Source organism: Sceloporus occidentalis, unplaced genomic scaffold, assembly GCF_023333645.1.
Source record: "Sceloporus occidentalis isolate IW3139 unplaced genomic scaffold, rSceOcc1.0.p SCAF_6, whole genome shotgun sequence".
NCBI classification, from domain to species: domain Eukaryota; kingdom Metazoa; phylum Chordata; class Lepidosauria; order Squamata; family Phrynosomatidae; genus Sceloporus; species Sceloporus occidentalis.
In genome coordinates this window covers 56,544,792-56,559,105 of record NW_028316986.1, presented here as the reverse complement: position 1 = coordinate 56,559,105, position 14,314 = coordinate 56,544,792, and the positions used below count along the sequence as shown (strand labels likewise).

Genomic DNA, 14,314 nt, shown 5'->3' with positions numbered 1-14,314 from the left:
TCTAATCTTGCAGCACTTAACAGAAGTGCTATAAAGTCTTGGTTTTGCAATCCTTTGTTTTTTTGCTTTCAGACATAGAAATAAACAATAATGCTCCTCAGATGTTATATAATTATGCTTATATTGTTGGAATTAGTTTAAAAACCAATTCAGAATATGTGCTCATGGCCAGGTTTATTGAAATAATTCATCTTTTTTCCTTTTTCCAACCACACATTTGTATCTGACCCTTTCAGCAAATTCTGAAGTACAGTTTGCTTTTTTGGACATTAGAGGCTGTGACATAATCAAATTCTTATTGAATTTGCACTGGAATGAGTGTTGTAAAAGCATGGATTTAAGCCCTGTAGGCAACAGTGTCTATTGCATTCCAAGACTTCTTTCTTTAATGAGTGCCACTGGCTTTCAAGAAACCAATGAGTATTGTTGTAGCAGGATGTTAGGTTTACTGTCACTGGCATGCATAAAATCTTTTTTTGTCTTCAGAAACGTGGTTTATGGATTAATTACAAATATTATCCTGCCTTTTTGTTCAGCTATGTTTTTTTGATACGGTTAAACTGATAAAGATGTATTTGAGCTCTCTCTGTAGAAAATAAATTGAAGAAATCTGCTTAGATTTTCTCAGATGATCTAGGTGGGACTCTTGATATTGCTAAATGTTCTGAGATGCATGAGTGACATGCACATCATCACCCTTATCTAACAACTGTTCTAACAGCTGAGCAATCCAGAGGTGGGACAGCTGTGCAATGATTTAGTAAATCAAAATGCTCCTCTCTTACATAGGAGAGAAAAGAGACCAGTGTGGCTCAAAACTGTACAGCCTTCCATCAGAGATAATGAATTTATTAAAGCCTGTTATCATTGTTGCAGTGGCATAACTAGGGGAGTGCAGGGGCTGTGACCTCCACTGGGTGACACCCCAGAAGAGAATTGACACCCAGTTGGGTCCTTCCCCTGCTGCAGGATAAGGAGTGGCGAGCGTGCCCCTTATTACCGCGGCAGCAAGCACCTCCTCCACACCCTCCTGACCTTGCTGCCACGGTGCTGATCTCATAAGGAGAACAATGCTGCAGCATCAAAGGAGAGGGCCACACACACTGCTATCCTCACAAGGAGAACAGCACCACTGCAGCGAAGAAGAGGACCAAGCGTGGCTCTCCTGATCTTAGTGCTGTAGCACTGCTCTCTTCTTGAGGACAAAGACACAGTGGCAGCAAAGGAGACAGCTAAGCACCACCCTTTTGATCTCGCTGCTGTGGCACTCCTCTACTCATAAGTAGAGTGGTCTGTAACAGCGGACAAGGGGCAGCATTCCCTTTTTGCCACTGCTCCTGGAAGACCTGGCCCCCTCCTGTGACCCTGCCCAGAAGCCCAGCCCCCAACACCTGGTGACACCAGGGGCGGGGATGCCACTGATGGATGCACTTATTTCTGTTCTTATGACCCATGTGCTTGGCCTTAGAGAAAGGAACTTGATTCTTAAAGACCCCAATGAAAAAAAGGGCTGAAACCTCACTTAAAAGCTTTCCCAATGCTTCAATTTGTGCTTCTTCCACTGCGTATCTTATAGTCAGAACAGCTACATCCTTGGTACAAGATTTTTTGAATCTCAGGATGTAGATGCAAAATTCTTTCACAAGACATTGTTTAAGATTTATAAATCCTTAGTACTTTACACTGGCTCCCTTCGGTTTGGTGTGGAGGTTCTCCAGGACATCCTCATTGAGACTAAGGTAAAGAAGAAGGCTACGTTGTCTGTGCCCACGAAGGGATTTAAACACCAGGGTGAACAGTCCCAGCCATTTTGTCCTGCCTGGTTCTTCTCTCATTCTCAGAATTTTAGGTAATTCCAGCCCACCTGGTTTTGATCCCAATTTTTCTTTTGTCCCCAAAGAAACTTAGGCGTACTCCACTATGAAACCGGTCTTCAAAAAACAAATCATGTGACTATCCTCCCCTTCAGATGGTGGCAGGCTTTCCCTTTTTTCAGAAACATGGGCCTTCTCCAGATCAGTGGGTTTTGCAGACAGTGAGTGAAGGGTACAAAGTAAAATTCAACCACCAACCCAGACACCAGTTCCTGAGGTCTCCAGTGTCCAAGAATATCTTTAGTACCTCATAACCCACCAGGCCATTGCTCACCACCTAAAAACAGGAGCTATTGAGCAAGTTCCACTAAGCGAGAAGTTACAAGGGAATCCATTTGATCCTCTTCACAGTGTCCAAAAAAAGGAGGGGGTGTGCACCCAATTCTGGACCTCAAATTTCTTAACAAGTTTACCAAATTCAGGCATTCTCAGATAGAAAGCCTTCAGACAATTGAGGAGTATAAGCTTCTGTTGCTGACCTTTAAAGTCCTGCATGGGCTGGCCCCTCTTTATTTATCTGAACTTCTTTCTCTTTATACTCCCACTCGTACCCTCCATTCTAGTAGTCAAGGTCTGCTATCCCAGCCTAGGATTTCTACTGCCCCATCCCGGATCATCCCTTCTCACTTGCTGCCCCTCACTCCTGGAACCTTCTTCCCCCCATGAACACAGGTCATCACTTCTTTGACCGTTTTTAAATCTGAGTTGAAGACTATCCTGTTCAGGGAAGCATTCCCAGGCCTGTGAGATTATCTATCTGATTTTTGATTGGATAGTTGATACGGATGTTTTTAATTGTTGCTTGCTTATTTTAACCAATTCTATTTTATATTATTACCTATTGTTTTATATGTATTTTTAGATTGTATACCATTGGCAGGTTTTATTTTTATTGATTTGATCGTTTGTATGTATAGCGCTGTGTACATTTACAGCACTTTAGAAATAAAATTAATAATAATAATAATTGATGAGCACATCTTCCAAAGGTATTAGCATCTATTGATAGATCTTTCAGAAGTGTATTTCCATATTCTTATTCACTCCTCATTTTGCAGATACTTTCTTCTCTGTTATCTCAATCCCAATGATCAGTTCACAGCCCTCTCTTTAAGCTTGGCCTTGGCTCTTTGGGTTTTTACCAAGTTGATGATTGCCCTTATGGTCCACCTAAGGCTCCATGATATCCATCTATTCCTGTATTTGAACAATATCCTTTTAACATGCCATACTCTGATAGGTTGTCAATACCACCCTATCTGTCTCCAACAATTATGAGTTTGTGATCAGCATCCAAAAAGCTACCTTGTTCCATCCCCAAAACTAATAGATTTAGAGGCACTCATAGACACCAAGATGGGTCACATTGTGTCATCTCCAGAGCAGATAGCAAATATCAGGGAGGAGAACCCCCTCTTGATAAGATGAAGGTACCAGACCTTATGTCTCTTTCTCACCTTCTAGGCCTCATAGTCTCCTGCATTCATCTCCTCATATGGTAAAGATTCCACTCCCACCCTCTTCAGTGGTTCCTACGCCCCTTACAGTCTGACATAACAAAGAAACTTTTCACTAGGGTACATCTCATCAGGGAATCATAGAATCATAGAGTTGGAAGAGACCACAAGGGCCATCCAGTCTAACCCCCTGCCATGCAGGAAAACTCAATCAAAGCATCCCCGACAAATGGCCCTCCCAGGGAAGTCTTCACCACAGACACCAGTGTCCTAGAGTTTGGTGTGTGGGTGTATTTCAAGGACTTAATGAATCTAGGACAGATCAGAACACCCATAGCATCAACTGGTTTTAACTATGTGTCATCAAACTAGCACTCTTCCATTTTCAACAAGCTTTCAAGAGGAGGCATGTTCTTGTCCAGACAGACAACAAAACAAACAAAACTTAGCTGACCAGGTGGGGTGGTCTTCTCTCCTTATCCTTATGCAAGGAGGCTCACTATTTGTTGACTTGGGCAGAGGAAGACCTTCTTTCCATATCAGCCCAACACATCTGGGGTTCCCTGAACATGGAAGCAGACTTCCTCAGCCAGTGCACAGTAGATTTGAGGAAATCAACCTTAGACACAACTGTTTTCCACCAAATAAAGCTGCATTTTAGTCATCTGCAGGTCAGTCTATTCAGAGATACAAACCACAAGCTCCCCAGGTACTTCACCAGGTTTCATTCCCTTAAGGCAGAAGCTCAGGTCATCCTTCAAACGACTTGGCTTTTAGTTTTCCTATATGCCTTTCCCCTGATACATCTGATCTCCAGGGTACTCAGAGAAATCCATCCAGAGAAAGCATCTGTATTCAGTTGAAGTTTTTGTCCTGCATTAACCATCTTTACTAGGGAGGAATGCAGACAGTGTCTTCCATTTGTAAGCCTCCTCTATCTTTCTATCATTGTCTTTTCTTTCTTCTCTAGGGGAAAAAATAGATGAGGAAGAAAGAACAAAATAGCTACACACTGCTTTTTGACTGGTCGCACCAAGAGGAGTCTGAAAGTGCCCCTCAGCCCCTATTAGTGACCATTCAGATATCTCATCTCTCTTACTGGTATTATGAAAAACAACGTACTGGAAATTAGTGAAAGTGTTCTTTTCAAGGCCTTCAAATGGAGGCTACACTTATCAAAGCTGTTTCCATTCAGTATTTTTATCCACTGTTCAATTCAGTAAAGGGCAGGGGCAGAGGCAGGAGCAATTTTTCAAAATGGAGTTCAGTACTACTGCTCTAAATGGCATGTTTATATTGAGAGATTACCTTTTTCACTGATTGTCTCCATATTTTAACAGTTCTTCATGCCATGAAAGAAGACAGTGAGAAAGTGCCAAGCTTATTAACAGACTACATTTTGAAGGGTAAGTGCATCAGTTGCCTGCAATTAGTGATGTGAAATGAGAATATAGTGCAGAAAGTCTTTTTCAGAATATTCTCCAAAAGATTATTCTGAGAAATTTTGAGAATTTGCTAATTTTTATTACCTTTATAAGTAATATATTACATTCAGCTTTTAGATCATTCCTAAATATTATAGAGCTTTCTTGAGCATTCCAAATGATTGGAGAACTTTATATAAGATTCCAGAATGTTATGGAACTTTTGTTGTTCACGTAAAACTGCTTCTCCATATTTGTATGCATGATGGGAAGGAAAAAAATGGAGCAGCCACAGCCATGTGACCAAAAATAATTGATTCTATATTCAATAACCCTTTCTGCTGCATCTGCACTTCTCCATTTTGCTCTGTTGCTTCTGACCTCATCCATCATCCTCCAAATGTTCCTGAATGTCATTATCTAGGTCCATTTCAGTCTGGCTTCAGGCTTATTTATGGGATGCAGACAGCTTTGGACACCTTAGGAGATTTTCACATGGGGAAAAGTGACGGGAGCATAGCAGGCTGCTTCTGTCACTATCGCACAATTGCACAAAGATTTTCAGATGACATTGTGTGACATCGTGATCCTACGAATAAACAGGAATTCTAGCGCTGCTTTTCATTCACAGGACTTTCCTGAGAACATCCTGGGAACATTTAATGGTGAACTTTTCAGTTCAGAATTCCCTCCATAGGAAAATTAAGATGCCTCCCCCCTTGCTCTCCTTCCACTTGCAAGTAAAATTTAAATTGTTAGCAGACCTGACAGTGACCATTTTCCAGCCTTCCTGTGTTTAAAATTTTATGACAGTTTTACCCTGCCTCTTGATAAGATCTCAATTTTTACTAACGATATCAGTCTAACTCAAGTCAAATGGTCCCCCCAACTGTCTGATACCCTCACTAAGTTTCTTTCTAGTGAATCAATCAAGCGGCTTTCCTTTACAATAGCTGATGCTAATTTGGATTCTGAAATGTTGTCTAATTATAATACTTTAATTAGTTCTCTACAACCACTATTAACCGTTTCCAAAAGTAATTCTGCTAGACATAAACCGATACGTCATCAGAACTGGTTTGATTTAGAATGCAAATAATTATGGGCACACCTTAAATATCTTTTCAAACAGTATAAATTAAATCCAACACAATTTTCTGTATCTGAACTTTTGGAACAGAAGAAAAGATACAAGCTTTTAGTAAGACAAAAGAAAAAGGGTGCCATGATAGACTCTTGGAATAAACTAATTATGTCAGCTAGTGCAAACAATCCCAACTTATTTTGGAAAGAGGTTGCTCCTTCGTTTATTAAGAATTCAGACAATTATACAGCCCAGATCCCAGCCCACATATGGGAAAGTCACTTTGTCAATCTTTATGATTCTGATGAAAATACTTCAAACTCATTAGCAGCTGATCTTATGATAGAGGTTTCGTCTCTTCCCCTTCGGCCTCCGGTTTCGCACTCAGAGATAAAGAGTCTTATCACACAAATCAAACCAGCTCGTGCCCCAGGTGCTGATTTTATAACTGGTGAAGTACTCAAAAATAATCTTGATTGGTGGGTTCCGGTCCTCTCTAAATTATTTACGGCCATTGATAGATCTGCTTCCATTCCAAAATACTGGGGCTTGGCCATCATAATCGCGATATATAAAAAAGGTAATAGAACCGATCCCTCTAATTTTCGACCAATTAGTCTCTTGAGTTTGGTGAGTAAGTTGTATACAAAACACATTTTAAATAAGTTTTTAGACTGGCTTGAGTCCGAGGATGTTGGCTGAACAGGCAGGCTTTCGGCCTGGACGATCCACTATTGACCATGCAATGATATTGCAATATCTTGTTACAAAGTACCTCCATTATGGTCAACCACTATATGCGGCATTTATAGATTTTAAGTCCACCTTTGATTCAGTTAATACATCTAGATTGTGGGGGAAACCATTGTGCACTAATATAGACAAATGACTCCTCTTGCTTCTTATTAAGATCCATGGGAATTCTAATATCAAGGTTAGATGCAGTCCCCAAGGACATGTTTCCAAGACAATTCCTGTTAAGACAGGTGTAAGGCAAGGATGTGTCCTGGCCCCCACTTTATTTAATTTTTACATTAATTCCCTTGTTTCTGCTTTGAATCATCTTTCTTTTCATCCTCCAAAGTTGGCTAATAAGCATATCAACTCATTGCTCTATGCGGACGATGTTGTTATCCTCTCGTTATACCCCTTTGGACTTAAAAGAGCCCTAAACTCTCTTGCTTTGTTTTGCAAAGAGGAGAAATTAATAATTAACTCCTCTAAGACTAAGATTCTTACTTTTGCTCACCGCCCCAAATTGAGACAATGGATAGACAACACATAGAGCGGGTTAAGACTTTCAAATATCTAGGGATTGTATTTCATACCTCTGGTAGGAGAACAGCCCATTCAGAACTTGTCATCAGTAATGCCCAAAGAACCATATTCTAAGATTTTTTTTTCACTAAAAGTGCTCAGTTTATTCCGGCCGCAATCAAACTGTTTAATGCCAAGGTTTGCCCTCAACTTCTATACGGAGCCCAACTGGGACCATATAGTAACATCAATGTAATCGAACGTGTGCAAACTAAGTTCCTTAGGAGAATCTTTCAGGTTGCCCATTGTGTTCCGAATGCTGTTCTTAGAAGGGAGGCTGGGACTATTAAAATAGAATCTAGTCTGTGGATCAGTATACTTACCTATTGGCAAAAATTGCATAAAACTTCTGGAGGTCTGACAAATTTAATTTTTCTGGATTCTTTTAAATCCTCTTGGGAAATTTCTCTTCTCAAGAAATTAAATGAGCTAGGTCTCAACAAAAATGAAATTCTAAATCTTGACGCCAATAGAGCTAAATCTATTATTAAACAAAAAATCCTAGAAGTAGAAAGATACATGGACTTCCCTTCCCTCCCACAATATGCCATGTTCAGTGTTCAAGCTTTGGTCCCCTCCCCAGCTCCATATCTGTTCCAGGTTACCCTCCCGAAGTTTAGAAGGGCTTAAACTCTGGCATGTTTCAATGTGTTGCCCACGGCCATGTTGGAAGGTAGATTCAAAAAAACACCTTTTGAACTTCGTTTTTGCCCATGTGGCTTGGGCGCTGTTGAAACCAATTAGCATGTTCTCCTTTATTGTCAATTCTATAGAGACATTAGTCACCAACTGATTAGCCCACTACTGAGTAAATTCCCAGGTAAAACTGACTCCTTCTATTTATGCCTCCTATTGGATAACAATGATTCTACAGTATCCCATAAGGTGGCAAAATTTTGTTATATTGTTTGTAAACTGCGCCCTCAACTGACAAATGGTCATTTTATTACCATGTAGAAAGATCTGTTTGGATATTGTATAGGTATAGTCTACTATCAGTTTATATTTTAACCTGTTACTGTTATACTGAGACGCTGTTTGTGTGGTTTTGTTTTTATACTGGTCAAAGATCGAATAAATTTTATTACTATTACTTATTACTATTAAATTAAATGGATCTAATCAGCCAAAAATAAGCAAAGACATTGAATGTTCCAGGTAATTAAATGATCATTTTGAGAGGTGGTTTATCATCAACACTGCAACACCAAACATGAAGAACAAGTATAAATAATTTTTCTTTTAACAACTGGAAATATTCATGACTTTTTAAAGTTTTATCAAAGAAAATATTAATAAATTATAAAATTATTTATTAAAAATACAGTGGAGCCTCCGCATACGCTGCCTTTTTATAGGCGGCTTTGAGCATAGGCGCTCAAAGCCGCCGGCACGCGCGGGGCGGAAGGGGCGGCGCGTCCCATTCAATTGAATGGGCGTGCGCACCTGTTGCGCCTCCCGCGCCGCCGCGCACGAGCCCCATTGGAAACAATGGGGCTCGAGCATAGGCGGATTTTTTTTATACGCGGAGGGATCCGGAACAGATCCCTCGCGTATAATAAGGTTCCACTGTACATTTAAATAGAAAATTCTGAAACAAACCACCCTTAGGATTACAAATATTCACAAGAATATTATTGAGAAGTTTATTCTCAAGAATTTTGCAATTCTACTTGCTATGCACTTGCTTTTGAAAAAAGAAATATTAGTAAGTAGAGGATGAAATCTTTCCTGAAAAACACTCTTCCAGATGGCTTCATATTTTTTTTAAAAAACCTCATAATTTGTCAAGCTTTCGTCTATGGTGTGGTTAAACAGCTCCCTACATAAACCTCTAGCACTAATTTCCTTGGTGATGGTATTGTGTGGCAAAACAACTGTTAAATGTCATAGAACATGCTAAAATGCTTGATGTAGTTTATGAAGCACATATAGTACATAACTTGCTTAGAGAGAAATGGGATATGATAGTAGATAATTGTGGTTGAATTATGCATGTGTGTGCAAGATACACTGGTGCCTCGGGTTACGAAATTAATTCGTTCCGCCATTCCTTTCGTAACCCGAAAATTTCGTAACCCGAAACGCTAAGAGAAGGCTTTCCGTTAGCACTGGAAAGCCTATAGCTGCACTTTGCAGCATTTGAATTTCGCGCCGAAATGAATTTCGTAACCCGAAAAATATTTCGTAACCCGAAACAGTTTTTGCCAATCCAACTTTTTCGTATCCCGGAAATTTCGTAACCCGATCATTTCGTATCCCGAGGCACCAGTGTATAATAGAAAGTAGAAATAACTAATGGATGTTCTGTGGGCCGTCATCAGGAATATGCTCCATCTCTCCTTCAAAATAGCTCCAAGATAGCTCCCATCCACCATAGTTCCTATCCAAGTACCAGCTGTTTTCTTGTACGTAAGCTAACATACATCCCCTGCACATGCCGCTCCATCCCCCTTCAAGCTCCATCACCCATATGCATGCGCCACTCCGTCATCCAAATGCATGCTGGTCCATCCCCCTGCATGTGCACAGCTCGACCTCCCATGCACACTCCATCACCTCCCTGCACATGCTGCTCCATCCCTGCATGCACGTTGCTCTGCCCCCCCCCCCCCACATGTGTGCTGCTCCGCCCCTGCATACACTCTGTCCCCCACATGCCATCCCTTCCATTTCCTCATCAGGAAAAGAACAGCCTGGCATGGGGAGAGGGAGTGCATGCTCCGTCCCCAGAAGCCCCACCCTCCACACTAGGTGACACCCGGTGCGGGAACGCAGCTGGAAAATCTATACAAATCTTGTAATGGATGGGTTTTTAAAATATTTTCTGAGGGTAGGAAGTTAGCTTGCTTTCTAATTCAAGGAATTATTATGAGCTTATTTTTATGAGAGAATTTTTCTCTATTGTTTGACTTGACAGAGAACAAGTAAAGCAACGTAATGCTGTTGTCACATGCAGTCTAATGCTGATGGCTAATATTTTGTGTCAATAATAACACAGGATTTATAAATGTGTGCCTTTATAAATTAAAGGGGCAATACTACTGCATCTTCTCATTGGTCTCTGTGACTTAAGCATGCAGGTTATTCACATACATATGAGTTTTATAGTTGTGCAGATCATGGTTTGGCATATTCTAAAGCTGACCAGATTTTTGTAAGCTTTGAGGGTTGTGTATCAGACAGAGAGATTGCTTGGTATTTTGTAGTCTTAATATTGGCTTCCACTGAATACAAATTACCAATTATTAAAATACCTAGGAGAATTGCACATCTCTCTAGCTATTATTGTGGTGCAGTCTGGAAGAAAACTGTCGGCTTTGAAAGAATGAATTTGATTGAAATTCTTAATTACTAAGAGTGAGTCATAAATTTGTAAAAGATAATGGTGTGTAACCCCCTCTGATCAAATGCTGAAGCTGATGTTGAACGTTTAACTTTTTTGAGCTTAATGTTTGTGCAGTGTTTTATTATGAATAATATAAAATAGCTGCAAAAATTCCCAGCTTCTACACATAATCAAATAATATGATTAAAGGATAAAATATATTAAGATAAAATAACTGGGTGATAATGTTAGTTAGTAAGCATGGCTGAGTCTCCAGTCTGGTACCCAGAATCAAATTTTCCTTATAGGATCCTTGCTGTCTGTTTACCAAACATCACTACGGAGATAAATGTTAAATCTAAGATCTATGTTGGCCAATCCAGATAAAGAATTGCCTGCTAGGGGAATGAAATTACAGTATTCCTCTATTTAACATCTACAGCAACCCTCCCTCCATTGAAAGTGTCTGGCTAGAGAGGTAGTCTAGATCTATTTACAGAAACACACAAGATTTACACGCATTCTCATGATGCATTGGTCAAATTCTATGCATGTTCTTGCTACCAACTCTGGCAAACAGGATATATTTCAAAAAGTGAAGTTATTTTGTAGGACACGGTTTAACTCCTAAACTTTCCAAATTAAAAGATTAATAGTAAGCACAAATACTATCAGCCATTCTGTGTACCTTAGAAGTGGCTCAGATTTCTCAAGCCATGCAGCTGAGAACCAACCTAAACAAGATACTTTATCTAATACATTTGTTCTATTCACATATAAAAATGGACACAGAGCTTTTGCTGTTCATACACAATCATACATGGAATGTTTTTAAGAGCATCATGTAGGGAGAAAATGGTTTACAGTTGTAGAATGCAGTGAGGCAATAAAGGAATAGGTTTCAATCCCTTCCTCCATATGTTCCATTTTATAGAATGAATTGGATCCCTTCCTGCTTTAAATGAGAATGGGACAAATACACATTGTACATCTACGTGGGATCAGGACAAGAGGAAGTAGTCAACTGCAAGATTAAGTCAGAAATCTTATTAGGTTGATTTCTTAATATAAACGTATCAGATCCATGAGAGCATTCATAATGTGTTGTTGAAGAAAATGCTAATGTATTTACATCCTTTGGGGGGAGCCATTAATTTAGGCACTGGAGATCTCTTTCTAGTCACACTATGAAAATTGTGTTAAAGGCCAACCTTAATTTTTATTACTTACAGTGCACACTTTGTTTTTAAATAAACAAACTGTTTTAAAATTAGCAAGTTTTTCTAAATTACAAGGAAATATATGTGCCTTTTCAGTTTGGAAACTTCAAACCTGACTTCTTCATTTGCTTTTGTGTTGTGCTAGCATTGGTTTGAAAGCTGGATTGCTCTGAGGTTTGTGTCTTTTAGGTGTGAGACAGGAATGAGGAGTATGCAAAGGACATGTCTTGACTCCCTAAGCTGTAGCCTGTACTTTTCAAGAGAGAGAATACATTTACAGTGTACCTCTGAATCTTTGAGATTTTTTAAAATTTGTACTGAAGAAAGTGCCTAAAAATCAATATGAATGGTTTTTTTTAAAAAAAAAGAAAAGGAAAGCAATTCAACCTATTGTCAAAGACATGACCTTCTCTTTAACTCATTTCTGTTAAAAACATTAGTTGATCATTTGTGTGTGTGTGTACTTTGTATGAATTTATTTGTTTTCTTGTTTGTTGAAAATGAGGTTCATTTAGTTATATGTCACAGTTACCATGAATCTGGTAACATTTCTAGACTATAGAGCTAAGCATTCTAGTTTTATTAGCTTGTATATGAAATGACCCAATACAGTAATGTTCATACAAATATATCTTGATTGTTTTGCAGTTCTGTGTCCAACATGAAGAAAGCTCTGAAGGACAGGCATGCTAATTCCTGTGAAAAGATTTTCCATGGGTTGTTCAAGCCTTTCAGTTTGTTTGGCACTGTGTTGAATTCTAATGTCAACTCCTAATGTATTTACTACTTCTGTTGTCTATTTGAATTTTTAAACTCTGAAATAAGTCCTCTGGAGCATGCAGAGCTCATCCATTTTATTTCATTTAAATGTGCTGTACTTGTACAAAAACAGATTCTGTACAGGTTTATTCACCTGCTACATTGCTTTGGCTTTTTAAACACTATTTTTCACTATATGGCATGTAATTATTCTCCAAACAACCAGTTTTTGTGGAGAAAGTTAAACTTTAATGTAAATAAAAGAAGCCTATTAAATTTAACTGAATTTTAATAAAATATAATAGGTTCTTTATTAAATGTGTAAAAAGATCAAAAGCTGAAACTGCACTGGCAAAAAAAAGGATCCATTGAAGATTTTCATTGGAAATTCTAGAATGGTATTATGGGAACTAGCACTGATTTTTTAAAACAGTCAAAGCAGTATTGTGTTATTGTTTACTGATTCTCATGAATTTTTCAGCATTCTTTAGAAGTTAAAAATGTAGTGAGTATAATTTTTCCTTACTGATTTGCTTATTTAACAAGAATGCATTTCACTGAGGAGTTTTTTAGTGCAAGCCTCACAAAAATGAATGGGATCATTGAAAGAGTGCAGGTGCACTTGCCTTAGCACAAGGTGGAGAACAGCAGAGGGTGTGAAGGCCATCACTACTACCACCCCAAAAAGGTTTACCCATCCAAAAATCAGCTACAGCACTCCCAAAAACAAAATTGGAAGTGGTTTCCAGTTTCTTGTTTTGACCACTTGAGGTCCATTTCTGTGAAGTTTGTCGCTCTTGCCACTGGAAAGTGGCAGTTTGTTATCTTATAGGTGATTTTCATCTCCCTGAATTTTTGGGGATCCAGCAAGTGTTTTTTGCTGTAGTTCCCCCCCCCCCCTCCAAATCCCTGCCCACCGCCTTAGGAGAATTATGAAGGAGAACCTTAGAACTTATGCTCTAAACTGTTGTCTCATTGCTTTTATTTTCTGTACTTTATTTTAAAATAATATAGCTGGATAGGGATACCTTGCTGCTATTGTGCTTTTTAGGCCATGTGTTAAATGTTTGGTCATAATATAACATTTTATATGCAGTATGTTAATGAACACTTTTAAAAAAACATGTTGCCCTGTGTTTTATTATTTACATATCACAATGCTTACCTTTTCCTCTTCTCACTCTTTGCCTGCTAGTGGTGTATATCTTAAGGTTTTAATGGGAAGAGGAGGGTTTTTTATGCCAATGTTAGTTGAAGAAAACCTATGCCACTTGAAAATACTGAGGGTATCAAATGAAGAGCGGCAGAAGCTAATCTTGTTCTCCAAATATTTTTGAGTCATATTTTCTCTTAATAGATGAGGACACTTTATATGTATTGGTTATCCCTATACAATTTTATAGATTTCTGTGCATTTTCCTTCAGTAGAAGAAACCCCACCCCATTTCCATCCTGCCTTCTAAAGAGCAATAATTTTAGCTTGTATTTAGCTATGTCTCAGGTCTAACTCTGCTCTAACTGCATTAGCAAGATTATATCTTAATACTGTATCACTAAGTTCATGTATATAAAATGGCTTTGCACCTTTTCAATTATTGTGAAGTTTGCAAACCCCCAATCTTCTGCCCCCATGAGCTTGGCTTTACAGATCCTTAGAACTGAGGATATTGTTCCCAGGTATCATAAGGTCGAAGAGTCAGCATGGTATAGCGATTTGAGCATTGGTGTATGACTTTAGAGACCAAAATTTGAATTCCCACTCAAGCATGGAAACTGACTGGGTGACCTTGGGCTAGTTATACTCTGCAACCCCCCTCTGAACAAATTTTGCTAAGAAAACCTCTTGATAGC

The 14,314-nt window shown here is 38.9% G+C and overlaps 1 protein-coding gene across 5 annotated transcripts in view; it reads left to right on the top strand.

Annotated features, from left to right (window-relative positions):
• The window catches only part of FEZ2 (fasciculation and elongation protein zeta 2), a 38,671-nt gene extending 25,084 nt beyond the window's left edge, over positions 1–13,587 (top strand). For 2 of the 5 annotated variants that reach the window (XM_089529747.1, XM_089529742.1), the window contains 2 exons: positions 4,672–4,737; positions 12,353–13,587. In XM_089529747.1, the coding sequence (XP_089385873.1) occupies positions 4,672–4,737; positions 12,353–12,369 (83 nt within the window). In that variant the 3' untranslated portion in view covers positions 12,370–13,587. Of the gene's footprint in view, positions 1–4,671; positions 4,738–11,849; positions 11,879–12,352 lie in introns of all 5 variants that reach the window. The other 3 variants (XM_089529743.1, XM_089529746.1, XM_089529745.1) reach the window with 3 other exon arrangements.
• The last annotated feature ends 727 nt before the right edge of the window (positions 13,588–14,314 follow it).